Raw genomic sequence first — 20,618 nt, 5'->3', positions numbered from 1 at the left:
TGTCTCCTGGTACCATCAACACATAACGGTAAAAATGGCAATAAACTCATTATTTCATAAGAAATTTACAGTATTTTTGTGCACAGCTGTTGATTTGATTTATATAAGTGAACTTTGTACTGCTAAGAAACACAATTAATATACGAGGAAAGAAGGTTAAAAGTAGGTCAGAGATAGAGCAAGTGTTCTTAACCCAACTAGCATTCCAGCCTCCAGCTTGAAGCATAATGTTAATTCCTCATATTCTAGAGTGTTAAATAACACTGTAACTAGATGCTGAAGACAAGAATCATTCAACATTATCCACCCTTGATCTTTACACAAAATTCCCATGACATCCAACTTCTACAGCTGTACAAACTAGAATAAAGTCCATGGCAAACACAGCTTTCAGGATTTGCTCTACAATAAATATCACAAGCAAAAAAGAGACAGCAAATGTTAACTTTTTATTTCTTTTGAACATATAAAGGTTATATGAAATAACTGAAATTATTTTTATTTATGAAACAATTCTTTTAGAGCCATCTTGTGGGGAAAATAGACAATTTAAAACAATACATATACTTTAATAGCTTTTCTACCAAAAAGATCAGTGGTTATGTAGGACATCTTCTAGTACTCTTTAAAAAAAATAAATGTCTCAGGCACACTGTAAACTTTATACAACATTGTTTAATCCCCTAGAACATGAAGGTAGTGCCTTTATGAATAATCACTTGTTCAAAGATTAGTTCTAGATAGAAAAAATATATATCATAATGTTAAAGATGCTATTTTTCTGAAGAATATTTTTAGACCAGATTCTATTCACACTCCACCCAACTACAGACCACAAAAAAGCATGAAAACCAAAAGAGGCTAAACCTTCTTTCAGAGCCCTCTTGAGTAAATTAGACAGAATTATTCAATCTAACTAAACAGGGGGTAAAACAAAGCAAAATAAATCTAAACATATTAGTAGATTTAGCACATGAACCTGTAAAGTTTTCATTATTAAATGTCCTTAGCATTTCCAATTTAAAGCTTTGGTAATATTCCTAAGTTCTGAAGGAGTTTACACCAGTTTTTTATAAAGAACTCATTACACAACAGTCTTCTGTTTGTATACACTTAAGGAAAGTACAGCCTTGGGCAGTCAATTTCAGTATAATCAGAAGTCATGATGCAGACTTCAGCTACCTAGGGCAATCAAACATCAGCTCTGCTTGACTTATGTGTCTTGCCTCAAAGTGCTTAAATTTTATCCTAGAGAACAAAAGCGCACATATAGGTCATATATCTTACTCAGTTTTAACTTTTGCCCTAATAAAATACTTCAATTATATAGAACATTAAAGCATATCACATCACATTTATCCAACAAGTAATTATCTTCTATTAATACAAAAGTAAAACAGGACATCACAGAACAACTGCAAAGCACACAATCAAGGGGTGTCACAGAAATATGCATTTTTTGAGCTGTTACAATCAGTGTATAGTATAGACTAGCAGGCACCTCTGTTAATTTATTTTTTTTAATAAAGAAATTTGACAACAAAAGGGTCCTATGATACCTGAAACTTCTGACAGCTGTAACTAAACAGAACACACTTGCACCCAGACATATAACCAGAAAATTTTACTAAGGCAAGTACAAATATGTCAATTTTTATTTTTACACTCCTACCAGACTTCGAGTGAAAGAACATGTATGTGTGCACTTATAGCCTTCCTTCCTCTGTAAAGAGGACAGTGAGATCTGCTTCCTCCATACCTGCTTTAAACTTTGGAAAGGAGCCCTGACTCAGGGGCACTTGCCTTAATGAGATTTTGAATTTCTTTGAATTTCGGATGTTCTTTATCAGCTACCAGCTGCAGCAATATCGCTTCGCTAGTAGTAACTATAATTCCAGTACGTGCAAGACGCTGAAAAATAAAAGAGCAGAGAGAAATCATGTAAGGTATTTGCAAATGTGAATGAGTGGATTTTGAAAGAAAAGATAGATAGCATTTTTAAAAACATCTCCTGTGAACAAAAACACTGCCAATTCCATTCCAGCATTTCTTAGTGGTATAATTTATAAAGCTAGGATGAAAAACTGACAGGGTTTAGACTTTCCTATGGCCAAAGGCTGCCCTGGATTACAAATAAGGCTTCCTACTTGAAGCAGATTCTTTCCCCAAGTCAGATTTAATAGGCAGCAGCCCCACACATCTTAATAACAACCCCTTCCCCTTGCATAACCCAGAGGACAGCTTTCTTCACTCTCATGCAGATGAAAGGCCTGGGGAAAAAAATAAAATAGCAAGGTCCAACCGAACAGCATGAAGCAAGAAATTATAACAATTTCTCTCTCAGTCCTTGTTATGTACAACTACTTCAGCTTTTGGACTACAGAGCACACCTAGTAGCAATAATTTCTGGAAAAAGAGGAAAAATCTCTTCTACAGACATTATAAATCATACTGGTACGACAGCAGCTCTTTTTAAATGATGTTTCATTACAGACAGTAACCCCAGTCAGTTCTCACAGGCTATAGGATAAAATATACAGCTGCAGAGAAAGCAAAACCAAAAGAAGTCTGCTAGATCTTGTAAGTGTGCAACTCAACAGGGCTTGGGCTTCACGTAGCCCAAGGCACAGGACTTACTGTAAAGTTATTGGACTTTTAAAAATGTGGTTGTTGCTTACATAACAAAGTTACCCTCACCAAAAGCTTATCAACCCATGTCCCCCATCATCTTCCCAGCCATCATACAGATGCTTTGGCAGTAAACCTCTTCACAGAGTCAGCTTTCCCTCCCTCATCCTCTACTCAGTTGCATGCTCCCCCAAATGGGAGCAGGGTCTAATGGGATCCTGAACGGGCTAAGGGAGGGCTAGCGGCAGAGAACAGACAATATGTACATACAAGTTTCAACCGTAATCATTAAAGCAAAGAGAAGCTCCAAACTCTCTAGCTCTTCAATTACAAACCACCTGTGGGTGAAAGTTACTAACTTTAAGGGACCAACAAGTAAAGTATATGTACCTACAGCCTACATAACAACAAACTAACAATATTGGATTTACTGAATTCAATACTTCCTACTTGCCATTCTTTCCTCAGCTCTCCTACTCAGTATAACCATATTTGTTAAACTTCACATGCATACAAAAAAGAAGAAAAACAGAAAAATTAATATGAAATATTATAGCAATGTTTTGAACATGAGCCTCTTCAAGAATACAAAGGTTTTGGTTTTAACTAGCATGGATGAGAAAAAAAATCTAGACCCTTAAAAATCATTTCTGTCTGTGAAATGTTGGTTGAAAAGAGAGAACACCTTCTCTTTAAAAGCAAAACACACCGTAACATGTCAAAAGAGGCTGACATTGACTTATATCTTCTCTAGGACTAGATAATTTTTTTATAAATTTTAGATTAGCAGAAAATAAGAGATGCGTTTGCTAAGTATATTAGATGATTTCCAAGGAAATCACAAGTTTTCTTAGAAGAGAGTCTTTGAGAAGGAAAGTATTGACAGTATGTTGCATCCACACTGCAGAAAAAACTAGAAAAGACAAAGAACAGAAAAGAAATCCAGCAGGAGCAGATGAAGCTGCCTCAATCTGAGACCAAGCACTGGCATAAGATATCTTCATCAGACAGGGCAGATTCAGAATAGTCACATCCTTGAACTTTTGGGCTGAGTTATTTCATCAATGAAAATTTCAAGATTTTTTTTGTTTCTGAGGGGTTTTTTAACTAGAAGTTGTTGCCTGCTGTCATTTTTAAGCACACAACAGAAGTGGAAACAACCTGTTATCCAAGCAGACATGAATGTTTTCATTACCAATTAAGTCAAATTGCACCTCCTAGTACACCACTCAAATATTTGTATATTCATCACCAGTACAATCAAAACACATGCTATGCAATGGGAAATGTGGAGAACTGAAGGGGCAGGTGGGACCAGATGGGAGTTATTTGGGGCTGCTGAGGTTATCACTGCAAAGTTCTCTTTATTATTCCTGAAAGGTCACCGTGAATAGAGAAGGGCTGTGTTATTGTGAAAAGGCAAATGTTACATTCATCTTCCCAGAAAGGTACGGAAAAGGGTCCAGGAACCCTGGTCAGTAAAACTCACCTCAGCTCACCAGCTTGCATAAGTTTGCACAAGAGACAACGTTAAAATCATTTATTAAAAGAATGTGACTAGGAACTGTGAGCTGTATGGTGAAACTAAAGCAGGATTATGCAAGACTTTGGTACGTTGCCCACCTCCCCCATAATGCCACAGTCAATTGGCATTAAGGACACGTCCAATACATGTCCGTTTCTCCTGGTCTCCTCCTCCCAAGCACGCCCATGTCTTGCTTGCTCTAGCCCACATCCCTCGGTAGCACTTTTAAGTGAGGCTCTGTAACACAAGAAGCAGACAATGTTGGTATGTGCTGCTGCCATGTGCAGCAGAGAAGGTGCTACTGCTGGCTCAACTCCACATGGCCAGCATTGGCTCACTCATATTGTAATGACTGACAACACAAGAGACTACAGAAAAACGCTTTCTTTTGCTTACTGAGAACACATCGCAAAGGTGTACCAAAAAGTTACCAAAAATGGAAAAATTTACAGCTTTTGCAAGCAATCACACTTCTAAGATCAATACCTTTTAGCCTAGAAAGTAAAGCAAAGCTAGCTAGTCACTGTTTTAACCTTTATTACATTGGCCCAACTTCTATGCTTACAGACACATTGTAAGTAATAAATGTACAAAAACATACACAATAAGGCCATAATAAGGTCACAATAAGGCCAACAGATTTCAGGTTTTCTGTATTTGTTTTGTCTCCTACTGCTGCTGCACCATATTGATTTGGGAAGTCCATGACTTCAGTCACTCCTGTACTCTGTGTGTCCCTATGCTCTATGTGACAGTTGACATTAGGTTTCCACTTAATCAAAGTCACGGGTTTCATCAATCACTGTGTGCTGGGGATTTCTCTTTAGTCTTTAAGAAATTAAGTCTTCTCAAAATCTATGAAAAAGCATAACATGCTGTGGTTATCATTAGTTTCTACTTCAAATAATTATTAGGGCCTGAGGCAAAAAATTGCAATACTTAATGTATGTATCGGGTTTTGACTTTCAACAGTGATGCCTGTAGGCAAATTGGGAGTACACCATCAAAAAATCATTTTAATGAATTTGCTACAACATAGTTGTATGTGCTTTTAAATCTTCTTGCTACATTTATCTCCACTTTCTCAACATTTAGTTTGCCTAAGCTCCTAAAAGCAGGGGGGAGGGGAATCTTTACTATAATCAGGGTCTTGCGATTAAGCTTTAATTTGCACTGATGAAGGAAAGCAGGAGGAGGGACAGAGGTACAAGGATATTTGAACAGGATCACATACTGTATTTAGTTGCACTTCAAGAATTTCCACACCTGAATAAATACTCTTTGGAACAACGAAGCCAAAAGCTTTATAGCACTTTTGCTCTGCTGTAGAGATAACACTGCATAAAGGGACATGCTAAAATACTAATGTCTATACGGAGCAATCTATATTGTATGAAAAAATCACTGCTAAATTCCAAACATTCCAAACTGGGTTATGCATATTAAATTATAATTCAAGGAGATTAAAAAAAGCCAGTACTTTTTCTCCATTTTCAATGCTATTTTAAGAATCAGAGTACTCATCTCTTCTCAAATCTAATTTTATCCACTGCTTTGTCCATAGAAATTCCTTGTTAGCCTACAATAAGCAGAGAACTTAATATACCAACCCAAGGTGAAGAAAGCCTTGCCTAAGAAACTTACTTCAAGAGCAAACATTCTGTCCATCATACTTCTTGATGAGGTGGCGTCAGCTACAATATGAACTTCCAGACCTCTGCCAATTAATTCCAATGCTGTTTGCTGGATACAGACATGAGTCTACAGGGGAGAAATCAAAGGTAGAAAAGCCACCAACAAACCATTATTATGAAATGAAAGTCACACAATCACAAAGTAGAGTACATAATTAACTAGAGTTCAAATACGTATTTTTCTACCCCTGGCAGTATGAGGGAACTCAATATGCATTTTAAATGCCAGTTAAGATTGTGACAAGTGCCTGTAGTTTATAAGTATCTCATCTCAAATTCTTTAATGAGATAATATTAATGACAACACAAAAATAATTTATTCTGTAGAGGATATCTAAGCTCTAAGTACTATAAATTATATAAACTGAGTTGGTTTGTTTTAATTACACAAAGTGAGGCCCCTTTGATGGCCAATAAACATTACCATAAACCAGTATCAGAATGGCAATACGCCTACCTCTACTCCAAAGAGGACAATACTCCGGACGCCAGGGATCTCTGCTAATGCTGCTTCAACTTCTGGCAGCACCATTGAAAATTTTGTCTTGGGAAGCACAAGTTTAGCTCCTGTTAAATCAATTTCTTGCACAGTGCTGCCAAGACCTTTAGGATACTGTTCAGTGACAATAACTGGAATTCCCAAGAGCCGTGCACCTTGGAGCTGTAAGAGGACAGAGAGGAAAACATTTTAAAAAAAAAGAAAAAACAGAAAAAGTAGAAAAACAATAACAAAGACATTGTTGTTACCTAATACTAAGTAATAGTTAGACTGTATGTAAAATAATAAAAAAAGTTTGCAACAAGTGATCAGAACTCACTACAACATACCAGTCGTTGGCCCACGCTGATGATATCACCAAAGTATTTGATAGCAGGCCGGAATCGCTCTTGCATGTCACAGCAGAAAAAAACAGTGCTTGAGGGTGTCAAGTTGCCCAAAGTAGTAATCTGAAAAAAAGAAAAAAAGGCAATGTTTTCCATGGCAGTGGATATCCCTTCAGAAATGTAGCAGAACGAGGAAGAGTTTGCAATACATCTGCTAGATTATGGATTTATGTTACTTTGAGTCGAAATAGGAGACAAGTTTTTCAAGCTTGATTTTGGTATGTTTCTGAAGTAAAATGAATAGCTGATACTGAACAGTACGGTATAGTCATCAATATATAATCACATATAATACTATACCGTACATATAATATTATGCTTCCCACCTAATATATTTTATTAGGTGGGAAGCATAATTCCACATAAATGTACATGGATGTTTCTGAACTCTGAAGGGAGGCAGAGGAACACACCACCTAAATCATAGCAAAAAAAAAAAGTACCAAAAGCAAAATTACACTCTTCAAATTCATTTTTAAATCCACAATTCTTGGAACTGAAATAGACCCAGGATACATTAAAGTTTAAAAACTTCATACTTCCACTTGCTTTCAAATATTGTATGTGTATATATATTCAATACTTCCATTGTGTAGTCAATTTGATTTGTCTATGACATCTTTTAGCACAAGCCTGATGAAAGCCCAAGGCTAGAAAGAAAGTAGACGAGACTGTAAATATTAGAAACCAAACTGAATGCATTTTAATGACAAAAGTAATCTCCTAGAGTTTCCCTCATACAAGGTACCAAGTAGGGTGGAAGGAAGGGGATAAGAAAAATAAACCAAATACTTAACTTTCTTACACTTAGAAAGAGTGCTTTGTATTTTTATAGACAAATTACTTTCACTACCTGTCGAACCAAAGTATAGGGCTTCAGATGGAAGCTAAGGGAAAGAAAAGAGCTACATACTATCATTTAGTTGTAAGGCAACTCAAGAGAAATTACATCCATTCAGGAGCTTTTCAGCAGACAGATAAATCGAATTGAATAAAGAGCTTCTGGGAAGTATCCATTAATTATATACACTTCATTTCCTGCAATCTGAAGTTGTAATGTTTTAAACTGAAAAAAAATTACAAAATCTGTAAAAGAATGTATTTTGGAAGAGTGCAGGTGTATTGGGTTAATGTGACAAGGTTTTGGTTGTGGGGGGAGGCTGTAAGGGTGGCTTTTGTGAGATGCCAGAAACAGCCTCATGTCAAGAGAGCACTAATGCCAGCTAAATCCAAGACAGATCTGCTATATCAGTGATGCTGGTGACAACTCTATGCTAACATATTTAAGAAAGGGTAAAAAAACCCACTGTCCAACAGCAGCTGTGAGAGGAGGGTGAGAATATGTGGGAGAAAGAGCACTGCAGACACCAAGGTCACTGCAGAAGGAGAGGCAGGAGGTGCCCCAAGTGCTGGAGCAGAGATTCCCCTGCAGCTCCTGGTGCAGACCAAGAAAAGGCAACTGTGCCCCTGGAGCCCATGGGCTTCCATAGTGGAACAGAAATCCACCTGCAGTCCGTGGAGGACCCCACAGCAGAGCCTTGAAGAAAGCCTGCAATATGCCTTAAAGAAGGCTGAGACTCTGAAGAGCCCCGCTGAAGTGACTCGCTGAAGTGAACTGTGATTCTCTAGAGAGGAGCCCAAGCGCAGAATGTTTGGGAAGGATGCATATTTGGGAAGTTCATTACATACTATCTCACACCGGAGGGACCCCTCTCTGGAGCAGGGGAAGAGTGTGGAAAGAATGATTGGGAGAGGTGAAGTTTTATGAACTGACCACAAACCCCATTCCCCACCCCTCTGTGCTGCTTGAAGGGAAGAGGTAGAGAAGTTGGATCTAGAGCTAAACCAGGGAAGAAGGGAGGCATAGGGAAGAGGTGTTTTTACATTTGTTCTTATTTCTGATTATTTTACTTGGTTATTGATTAGCACTATATCAAACTGATTTCCCCAAGTCTGTTTTTTCTATTATGGTAATTGGCAAGATTCCTCTCTGTCCCTATCTTGATGCACAAGCTTTGTCATATTTTCTCTCCTCTGTCCTACTGAGGACAACTGATGGAGTGGTTTGGTGGGCACGTGGTGGCCAGCCAAGGTCAACTCACCACAAAGGAATTAGGAATTGATAAATATTCACTACAAAACTTTCACTGATTCAACACGTCTCCAGAGTAAAATGGTGCTGATCTGAATTCCCAAGGCCGTGCTTAATAATAGCAATGCTTAAACATATGCAATGGCCTATTCAAACTGTTGGGAAAATTACCTGTATGCTAACAATTGCAAATACTAAATTTCCTCAATTCTCAGATTCATTACACCACTACTGCCAAAGCAGCAAGCATTCATAAACATGGTTCCTCCAGTCCTTGTGAGCCAAACAGCAACACTTCTAATACTAGCAGTTACAGAGGCAAACACAGTAACCACCACAGTGCAGATGATGTAACACTGGGCTCACTGATACCACAGGAAGACAGAAGAGCATCACAACAAGCATTAGGGAAATCTTTTTCACTGGAAGATACAGCTGCACTGAAAAAATTTACCACAGATGTGAGATTTTCAATCCTATGAGATTTTTAGTATTCAGCAATGCAGCAGCTGATTTGATCAAGGGGCCAGGGAAGGCAGCCTCTAGATACTTTTCCCAAGTAACACTTCTGCAATTCTACAGCAGGTAATAAATGAGGTCTGGGACCAAGAAAGATTGGACATAAAATTAAATAACCACCTTGTTCTTGAATACCATCCATCACACCCCACCATTTGCCTGAACAATGAAAAAAGGCAGTTGGCAGGCAGTATTAATGTACAATTCAACACCACAGGAAACACATACTGTGACCCATTCCAGCTCTGGCACTTACTACCATCACAGAAGTCAATCATGACATTTAACTTTCCTACTGCTCAGCAATAAAAACAGAAAAATTGGAATAAACAATACTTATAAGTGTGGTTCCTACTCATAAAATGTGCCATTTTGTCTTAGCATTTATATGACAAGCAAAGACTGTAACTTTCTCCTTTAAATCTTTCCATCACTTTAACAGCTGCACCAGAGGAGGTTTAGGTTGGACATTAGGAAGAATTTCTTCACAGGAAGGGAGATTAGATATTAGAATGGGCTGCCCAGGGAGGTGGTGGAGGTGCTGTCGCTGAAGGCATTGAAGGAAAGACTGAAGGTACCATTTGATGCCATGCTCTAATTAATATGGCAGGGTTCAGTCATAGGCTTGACTCAATCTCAGAGGTCTTTTATAGTCTAACTGATTCTGTAATTCTGTAATTTTTTAACATGTGTCTGAACCACAAACCATCATCGACTACAGAATGATCAATGTGAAGTTAATCTACTGCCTTGATATGCACCTTCCTCTGCCAGTGCAGCAGATGGCACCACCACCCCTAGCAGAGGAACAAATGTGAAGAGAGTTGGAAAGTCTTCAAGAAGCAGCATAGTCCTGCCCTACAGAAGGATCAAACAAACATAAATAATATTCTTCACAGATGACCACATGGTCTGACCCATCAGAGACAGAACTCTTGTAAAACCCATCCCACAGCTCTGTTACCTTTGCCTTTCAGTGGTTTTTCATCCATAGCTCCTTTGCACACATTTATGAGTACTACTTCCAGTTAGCTCCACAGTGAATTTGAAACACAAACGCATTACAACCCTCCTTCACATGGATAACCATGTGCAAAACTTATTACCAGACATTAAGAATCAGACTTTTAGGTCTCCCTTTAGGCCTTCCTTTCCCACTCCTTATTCTAAAATGTATTGAATGCTTTTAGTATTTCTTCCTACAAATTGTTTTCATGGTCCTCCCTGGGGTAGTTCTCAAACTGCAGTCTGCACTCAATCAAAACAGTGTTTCTCTGCCCATACTACTTCACTGCTCTAGCAGGGCCTCAAATATCAGCCAATTCACAGCCCTTCCAGGCCCTGTTTATTCTGTACTTTTCAGTACAGTATTTGCTCTTTTCATAATGGACGATACTTTGACTCCTGAGTACATTTTAGACTTATAAATCATCCCCTGAACTCTCCCTCATCTTCTGTTTGTATAGCTGATTATTTCTACATTGCTACTTCCATTTTGAAGTGCATCTTATTGCACCCTGTTTTTCCAGCTTGTCCTGAAATACCTGAAGTCTGCTTTTTCAGATGCTTGCAGCTCCTTCCAGCATGGGATCTTCTGCAAAAACAGTATTTGCCCTATGTTTTGTCAAGAAGAACAATGGAATAATTAAAAACAGTGGATTTGAAAGCCATTTTATAGAGCACAATTAAATTTTATTCTGATTTGACAGTGAAGTGCAGAAGAAAACTGACTGTGTTTCAAGCCACAGAGTATTCTTACTATAGACTTCCACAGAATCCCATATGTTTATGTCAAGAAGCACAGGGAGCTGGAGCAAAAGCACTATATCTGCTTTTCTTTACTGTCAAGTTGGTTTCATATGATTTAATTTATGCCTTCAGATTCATGCCAGCACCTCTCTAAAACAAAGTTGTGTCAACTGTATATTTGCTAAATAAAAGCTTTTACAAAGTCTAACACAAATAATTTGTATATTGATTTTTCTATTTATTTCTGATTAGCTTGCAATCTGAATTGTGGCAGAACAAGAGGAAACTGGAAGAGAAGCTAACATCAAAGAGTCAACACTCGCTGGTGTTACATGGAAGACCAGATGTAGGCAGTGCAGAGTGCAGCAGAAAGCAGTTTGAAACTCAGTTTCATAAATAGTAGCTAACAGAGTCCATAAATACATTCATGTAAGCATTTGCTATGTATAAAGGAAAGGTTTAGTTTACTAGTTCTTTAGTGTGCCACATAAATCCTACAACTCACTTGCTTTCAATGCCATCCTCCCCATCTACAAGAATGCTGTGACACTTCCACTTCACATCTGGCAGTGAAAATCACCCAGATCTTCCCAGTGGAACATCCCAAAGAGCTGGGGTGAGGGCAAAACTACACCTAAACATCAAACCTGGGCTGGCACATCAACACCTGTTTGACTTCACTGCAGAGAGTGGCAAGCTGGGCAAGGACTGTGAGCCACTGCAGCCACACAGTATCTGCCTGAATCCACCCTGCATATTACATCTACTCAGCCACAATACTATTAAACAACTTGAACTCAAAATAAAAGTAAAAAAAAAAACCACCAAAACCCAAATGACCTGAAGTTCACCTGAAGTACATAAGCATTTCCACTTGTTGCACTTCATTTCTCTTAGTTAGGATTTTATGTCCTCCAGCTGAAGGTTACCCACAGCACAACCAGAATAGGTACATCAAATGGTCAAGTAACCTGATGCAGCTCTTTTACCCAGCTAAAGAAGTCATCTCTAGGACCTTGTCCAGACCAGGATTTAAAGGTATGCTGTCACAAGTCACATACAGCTTTAAATCCTACTCTAGAAAAGACCTAGGTGGGAAAGGAGAGGTGCTTTTTCACATCTATTTATCATCTCTGCTAATTATTATTATTATTATCAATCAGACAAAAATGTGATTGAGATGAAGTACTATAATTATAGATTCAGCTTTACAAAAATATTCACATATACTGACTAGCTTTTAACCTGTCCTTTACCTGTTCAAAGTCCGGGAAATCATGAGACTTACAAAATGAATTTCCTCACAGTATTTGTAATGAACAAGAAACTGGAAGCAAAGAAATAACCCCATTTGACATCACTAGTGATGTCATAAATCTCATGTCACCTACTAAATGTTACATACTAAAAGGGCAGACTGGGGGATGTTGTAACCTTGGTATTTCAAGAATGGCACAACAGAGACAACAACAAAAAGAAGCTACCACCTTTTCTTCTGTATTTCTTAAAGAAAATTGGTAAGATTCAGTTGTACTTTGCTGCCTATATTTCAAATGTAAAAAAAATGAATAAATTCAGTTTGATGTATTTCAAGAGAAAAACATGTTACAAGTATTTCAATTTAGAAACACAAATATTTATCTTATGCTAAGCTAATGTGCAGCCTTTTACATGTATTTCAGCATTTTAAAAGGACAGATTTAGATTAAAATAACACATGACGTACATATAACTAATGTAGTACAAAAGTCTTCAGCAAAATTTAAAATTACTAAAATGCTTGTTACAGAGTAAAGATATACAAACAAGGAGTCTGGATTTGAGAAAAAAAATCCTCTTTCAGTATTTTCAGCCCCTTTCCTCCCCCTTTTTTAAGGTCCCACAAGCTGCTTTTCAAAATACTTATTTATTTAGGAATGTAACAATTTATCAAAAATTTTAATTTCACCCTAAAAACCCCAAATAGAATCCCTGCAATTTATGCTTTGGTTTTTCCTGGTCTTCAGAAAATGGACTTGGGTTCCTGAGTTAGTTAGTTCTAGCTCCAGACTATCTGAGCAATCTCAGGTATATGCAATAACAGTGAAAATCTGTGTATTAATTGCTATATTTCATTTAGCTTATCATTCAGCAGAAGTTTTTTCAAGACAGATATGCCTGAGACACCAACCTCTCTCAAAAAACTAACCTGAAATATATGTACTTTTATGCAATGGTTTCAGCAATAATTTTACCCTTTTAGCTTCAGTATCTTAAGGTTTACTAGTTTGTAAATACAGAGCACAAGTCCTCCTGAGGAGAAGCCACCTTGAAGTTATGACAGTAACTGTGAAACAGCCTCTCTAGCTGCCTAAACTGCTCTATTACACAGCTGTAATGTGCATATAGCCATCTTTTCTTTGGATATCACCAAAGTCTTTTTCCTTACTTCTCTCCTCCAAAAGCAGGTACAACAACACTACAGGAAAATACAATAACTTTTGTAGCACTATTCAACTGTATGTAGAGGTGATTAAAGTGGTCTCCATTGCCTCATCCAAACTACAAATGTTACAGTCTCCCATTAAAAGACTTATCTATAAGACTTAAAATTTATGAAAAGCAGATGCAGTCCCTCCGTTTGAGAGAGGCCTGAGGAAATGTCCCTCTCCTCTGCATGTCTGGGGTGGAGAAGATCCAAGTTGAGGAGTGGCAGCCAGGCAGAACATCACAGTGCAGTGCTCCCCACCAGCCTGCCTAACGCTGCACGGCCATCAAAAGCTTAAGTGACTGTTTCGTGTCAGGACACCTGGACCAAACAAACGTACCCATATGAGGATGGTACAAAGGCATAAAACAACAAAAGAGCAAATGTCCCTGCACAGATCAAGCTTTGAACTGAGTTCATGGAGTGGCTTTCCAAGGGCAGCATATGGTAATTCCTCCATGAGATTACTGCCCCCCTGAGCTGCAGGGACAAGAAACTGAAACAGACCAGTTGAACATCATTCGATGCTGACATTCTGTGAGCTATTATACCAAAAGGCATCCTTCTATGACAGGCCTGCACAGGAGTCAAAATGGAAGGACAATATACCACAGATTAGCTGCCTTAAAGGTTAAAATCCTACCTCCAACTAAATGCATACATATACCTCATAAAACGTGCATATAAAAACACTGAAATTATTGTCTAGTGATACAGCTGCTAGCACCTCTGAATTTTAATTTTAAATCAGAAATATCTTTCTAAATATGAAAGTCTAATCACATCAGCAAGCAAAAGTTGAAACATACATCCAAAACAGGGATTCCACTGACTATGCCACACACAGAGTTGACAAATCAATGTTGTGTGTAACTGCAGATAAATCATGGAGGAAGGGAGGGAGGAAAAGCAGGAGGGAAGGAAAAAAGGGCATATAATAGTGGCAATGCCTGAGTGAATACACAGGAAGTATAATATTCCCATCACTAAGTCCTAAAGGTCTTAAAAAGCTCAGCTGTGTCTGTATCATACCAAATGTTTCTCAAACAAGTGATCTCTGAGCACCTGTCTCTGGCTTAAGGCAAGCTGACTGACATCATTGTGATGTCTCATTTGAGACATCTTCAGCTCATTCACAGCTGCTGAAACATATCAAGGAATAACCCACAAATACCATCCTTTTAATATCAACAGCTGCAACAGAACTGCAACAGTATTGGTGTAAGTAGGCAATCAAATAGGCAATAATGCATAAAATATTGGTTCATCCTGAATCCCTGCAGTCAAAGCCGTATAGTGCATTTGCACCCTGGGAGTGATGCATCCTTGTCTCAGTACTGACCTTTATTCCAAGACGTATGTCCTGCTACAAATGCTTGAGCTGCATTTACAGTTTCAGTGCAGAAGGCATCTGCAAGGGAGTCTTTGCAGAGTAGTGATCTGCATGCACAAATGAGAACCAAATTTTGACCTGAAACACTGTTATATGCCCAGAATACCCAAATTCTGTTTTTAAAATCCTTGCTTTCATTAACATCTATACCAACTCTTTTTGCAAGCCGGAAAGACTGTTCCTTTCCAGTTTTTCTGATTGGGCTCCCATAAATTACAACACAGAAACAGAAAAGTTTTTAAACTGAATATAATGAATGTATATGATGTGCTAATCATTTATTAAACTAGTTAGCTCTTCTTAACCATTCTTTCCATACCTTAAGTTAAGAATAAAAGATGCCAAAGACATCCTTAATATGAAAGCAAACAGACCACCTAGAGAATTTATGCATACAAGACACCATGATTAAGCAGAGTTTACAAAGAGGATTAATTACACATTTCTGAAAACAGTAAGAAAAGACAAGCAATGTTTCAGCTCTCATGATAACACTTCTCTAACATCTGAGAAGTGTCAGCTAGGCAAAATAAAATTTCCTAATAATAATTTTTTTAAATGTTCAGAATGAAAACAGCAATTATGTGGGGTTTAATCCTGGGGTCTGTTTTGGTTTGTGAGGTTTTTTTAAGTTGAATTCTTCGATACTGGAAAAAGGAAGAAGCAAAATGTTTTGAGTGGAAGTATTAGAGCACAACTTGCGCCAATCTCTAGTGGGCATAAAAGTATCTTCATAGGAAAGCACACGTAACTGCATCTATCTGCAGTCTGGCTTCCTGGTTTGTGGCTACAGAACTACCAAGCTGTAGACCTGAATATGAGAAAGAGCTTTTTGAGGCAAAGAGGGATACAGAGGTCCTGGTGAACTACAAGCCAAGATACCGAGCTCTGGCAGAGCCCACTTTACTGGCACTCTTGCAGTTTCCACCTCGCAGCATTACCCCCGGCTAAGGCTGGGTATGACCAGCCGCCTGATTTAGCGGAGAGCATTGATTACTTCAGCGACCTGACTTGTCTTCCCATTCATGACGCCAAGTAAGTTCTGGCCAGCCGAAGGCAAAGCCCGGTTACCACACGCGTGAGGCGCAAAGCGCACCTGCCTCCCCGGCTCGGGAAACCAAAAGTTTCCACGGAGAAACAACTGAGCGCGGGCGGCGGGGACTGCGCCCACGGTCCCAGCCGGCTCCAGGATCCCTCACTTCTCCCGGAAGGGGCCGGGGCTCGCCGCGGCAGGACGGGACGGGCTGCCCGCCCTCACACGCACCTGTGGCGGCCGGCTCTCACCTGGATCTGCAGCGGGACCAGGCGCACCTTGCAGCGCTCGTTGACCAGGAAGCCCTTCGGCAGGTCGATGTACTGGCTCCACTCCTCCGCGAAGAGCTGCACCACGAACTTACGGTGCATGTCTATCTGGTCCCCGTAGAGGCTAAGGAACTTCTGGATCAGCAGCTCGTAGCCGGCGCCGTGGGGCACACTGGAGGGCCGCGCGAAAACCGAGAAGCAGAAAAGGACGGGCACAGAGCCGCCGCCCGCTGGAGCGCAGCTCCCGCTGCCCGGAGCAGCGCCCGGCTCCGCCGCCGCCATCTTCAGGGACCGCCGCGCCGAGCCCCGCCAGCTCGCTGCGGTCCGCGCCACCGCTCCTCCTCCCGCCGCCTCCTCCCCCACGACCGGCCGGGCGGTGCCGGCGGGCCCCAATCCCGGCTGCGGCTGCTCCTGCTCCTCCTCCCCGCCATGGGGTTCGGCCCTGCCCCGCACCCCCACGGGGGTCGGAGCGGTGCCGGGGTGCCTTCTTCGGGCGGACACGGGCTGTCTTGGGCGGAGGCATGGTGCTTTCCCTGCTTAGGCGGACAGTGAGAAGAGGAGCCCCACACGGGCGCACTTGCCCTCGTCCGGGCGGAGAGAGGCCGTGTCTCCCGGAGAGGGGCAAGGGGACACCGCGGGTGTGGCGGCCCCGGCGGGGCCCTCGCAGGGTCCGGGGATAGAGCGCGCTGCTGGGTGCCCTGGGCAGGTCGGGCTCGGAGCGCGGGCGGGCACCGGGCCCAGCTACGGCGGGGACGGGCGAGGCCGCGTCCCGTGCAAGCTGGGAAGGAAACCTGTTGGTAGAGCCTGAAACGTGCCCGGTTGCTTTGGAGGGTGATCCAGACCAGATCTGTAGAGAGACTGGTAGTTGAGTTCTCTACGAGGCTTCCTTCGGAATTGGCCTTTTCTGAGCAGCGGGCGGTGCCCGAGCCGCGGCTCCGAGCTTCCAGTTCCATCCACGGATGAGGGGAAGTGAGCAGGATAGAACGCATATTTTTTCCTTCGTAGCTTCATGCTCTCTACCATATTTACTTTTTCTCCAGGGATGACTGGCAGCTGAAATTGTTGCCCCTATTTTTGCCATGATTACCAGAGTTTCTGTTATATTAAAGTGTGCTTGGGGGAAAGATCTGAGTAGTGTGATACTCGCATAGAGAGAAAATACTGTGTTAAAAACAAGTGGCTGTTTGCATGCACTGTGCCAATGCACCATTAAGGTTAATGCATGTTTGCATGGCACAGAGTTGATTAGGAGGATGGAGCATTTCTCCTATGAGAAAAGGCAAAGACATCTGGGATTGTTCAGCCCGGAGCAGAGAAGACTTCAGGGTGACCTGCTTGCGGCATGAAGGGAGCCTAAAAGAAAGATGGAGAGGGACTTTTTTACAAGGACATGTTGTAGCAGGGCAAAGGGAGTGACTTCAAACTGAAAGAGAGTAGGTTTAGATTAGGTTTGAGGCAGCAATTCTTTACTGTGAGGGAGGTGAGGCCCTGGAACAGGCTGCCCAGAGAAAATGGTGGATGCCCAATCCCTGGAAGTGTTCAGGCCAGGCTGGATGGAGCTCTGAGCAACCTGGTCTAGTGAAAGGCAACCCCCTGTTCAAAGCAGGGGGATTGGAGCTAGGTGATCTTTGAGGTCCCTTCCAGCACAGGACATTCTCTGATTCTATGCAAATTGTTCTCAGGCTTTACTGGTATCAAAAATTTGGAGTTGTCATGTTACATGACAATATTATGTTTTCAGTAGTTTGTTGGTTTGTTGGGGTATTTCACTGGAAAATACATATGTTGATATGATTTGATTTAAAAATTGCAAGGATAAGTAGTCTTTTGCAGTTATTTACGTACTCACTTGTGTACTCACTGGGCACCGAAGCAGCATGAAGTGATTATTTTATACATTACCCAAGAAACAAATGTGCAATGTCACCTGCACATCATAGGAAAAACATTGAAGTGATACTGTGTTTAGGCAGAAATTACACATATTGAGGTGTATTAAGTCCAAAATACTCTCTTTTTGCTGTCTCTAACTGCCAGTGTATTCAGTGGTTTCATACAGAATTTCCACCTCCTTTCCACATCTCTGTGGTTAAGATATGCTTTGAAAAGAGTGGAGAGCCTGTCCATCTGGGTTTGGTTTAAGCACTTGATTGTATTCTGCATAGGACAATATGTAGCTGGAGAGAAAAATAAATTTTCATGTCCAAAAATGAGGTGAATACTTGGGAATGTTGGGTGAATTATGTACAACTCTGTTCCACCTGCCAGCTATAAAAAATGTCCAGTAGCTTGGGTTCAGGGCTTATTTTAATTATTTGTCCATGCTTACTGTTCTGCTGGCTTAATTTATTGATACAGACAGTCATTAATGCTGTTACAGTAGAGGAATACAGGGTGAACAATTTTATGGCCTACTCATTAGCTGACTTGAATCATTTCCAGTTTTCCAAAAGAAAAGGTGACAAATTGAACACCCAGTGAATTCCATTTATTTTCTGTGACTTAAACTGGTTCCCATTTCTTAATTTGTACTTTATTTTCATTGAGTGCAGTTCTAAAATTAAATATACTTCTAAAACATAGCATGGGTAGTGGTTTTGTGGATTAATGATGCCTTTTAAATGGATTTCCTTTTTCCATTGTAGCAAGATAGATACATCTGCATTAAAAAAATAAGCCATAGCAGGTTCTTACCTTTCTAAACTGCTGTCTATAATGAATATGTTTGAATAAAAATCAGGTATTATGCAGAACACATATTTTAGTATGTTCACCAGATTCAAGCTCACTTAAATAACAGAAGAAGTTTTGCTAACAGGAGTAAATATGTGCAGTGACAAGGAATTGTCAAGGCAGTACCCACATTCATCCAAAACCTGGATGATAAGGGACTTTTCTACTGCAGCTGACCATTGCTTCCCCTGTTGCCCCTCAGGTCAAGGACCCGGAGCAGAGGCTGATCCTGCCTGCACAGGACGTCTGGAGGCAGAGGAGCACAGCTAACAGGCCCCCTGTACACACATAGAGGCAATGCCATAGCTGCTTTCTTCATCACACAACCCATCTGTCTTTACCAAATGACAGCTAATCTTGGCCCTTGGTCTGTGTCTTATTTCTGCTGGTATGATATTGTACAGCCTTGGATCTTTTCACATTTCAAATTCTGTCTCTTACACTGCAATTTCACAGTCAGTCTTTTCACAGGTAGTTTAGTCCTCCTCTCCTCTCCTCTCCTCTCCTCTCCTCTCCTCTCCTCTCCTCTCCTCTCCTCTCCTCTCCTCTCCTCTCCTCTCCTCTCCTCTCCTCTCCTCTCCTCTCCTCTCCTCTCCTCTCCTCTCCTCTCCTCTCCTCTCCTCTCCTCTCCTCTCCTCTCCTCTCCTCTCCTCTCCTCTCCTCTCCTCTCCTCTCCTCTCCTCTCCTCTCCTCTCCTCTCCTCTCCTCTCCTCTCCTCTCCTCTCCTCTCCTTTTTTATCTTTTCTTTTTCGTCTTTCTTTGTAGCTGCCTGTGCTTGGAGAGTATTGTCCCGTAGAGGAAATCACATCTGGTGCAAGCACAGGTCAGACTATGCTATTTTTCCATGCCAGCTTTGGTTATCTTCAGTTGTCAAGGGATCACCCTGAGATCAGAACTTGAGAAGCATCACCAACTGAACTTTCCGAGCATCACCAACTGAATGTAAGTTGGATTCAGTAACCTTTTGTTTGTCTGTTAATCATACAGCTCATGTGGCACTTGCAGAGGTATCACACCATCACAAATATGAGGCTTAGCACACGTATAATCCAGCATATAATTTTTTGCTTCATAGTAAGAGAAGAGTATGATGCACTGCACAGGAAAAGTGCCCAATGATCTCCATTACATTGGCTTACAACAAACATGGTACTTTTAACTCAGTCTGAATAACACAAGTGTGTAACAGTATTTGTAATGCATCTCTCTGGCATTTCACATTGCAAGTAATGTGTCATCAGTTCTGGTACACAATTAGGAAAAATACTGCTTTTGCTGTAAATTCAGAGGTAGCCTACATCATGTCATGTGGGCTGTATTTTGATATCTTTTGATGTCCTTTCCTGTGTAACAGCACTTGGAACAGGATAGGAGAATGTGACACAAATGGTAACCACGGAATCAGAATCATAAAATTGTTCATGTCTGAACAGACCTGTATGATCATCAAGTCCAACTGTAATATAGTGCCATAAGGCAGAGCCAAAACATAGACAAGACCCTACTTCTATGTTACTAGTACTAAATATGTGAAAATTCAAGTTCTCATGGAAAAAATATAGTGCTGTCAAAGCACTCTGCTGAGTTTTAACTGTTTTTTCTTTCTTTTGCTAAAGAAATTTCATTAAAAT

General features: G+C 40.6%; 1 protein-coding gene across 1 annotated transcript; it reads right to left on the bottom strand.

Moving 5' to 3' along the window:
* Positions 1-430: 430 nt before the first annotated feature.
* On the bottom strand, positions 431-16,552 carry ISOC1 (isochorismatase domain containing 1). Its single transcript, XM_058823716.1, has 5 exons — positions 16,237-16,552; positions 6,676-6,795; positions 6,305-6,508; positions 5,798-5,914; positions 431-1,911 (listed from the first exon to the last, which is right to left on the bottom strand). The coding sequence occupies exons 1-5, from the start codon at positions 16,534-16,536 to the stop codon at positions 1,765-1,767; spliced, it is 888 nt and encodes a 295-aa protein (XP_058679699.1). The 5' UTR covers positions 16,537-16,552; the 3' UTR covers positions 431-1,764.
* Between the last annotated feature and the right edge of the window lie 4,066 nt (positions 16,553-20,618).

The sequence above is a fragment of the Ammospiza caudacuta genome, chromosome Z, assembly GCF_027887145.1.
Source record: "Ammospiza caudacuta isolate bAmmCau1 chromosome Z, bAmmCau1.pri, whole genome shotgun sequence".
NCBI lineage: Eukaryota > Metazoa > Chordata > Aves > Passeriformes > Passerellidae > Ammospiza > Ammospiza caudacuta.
Note: the sequence above shows the minus strand (reverse complement) of the source record. Positions and strands in the feature narration are given on the sequence as shown.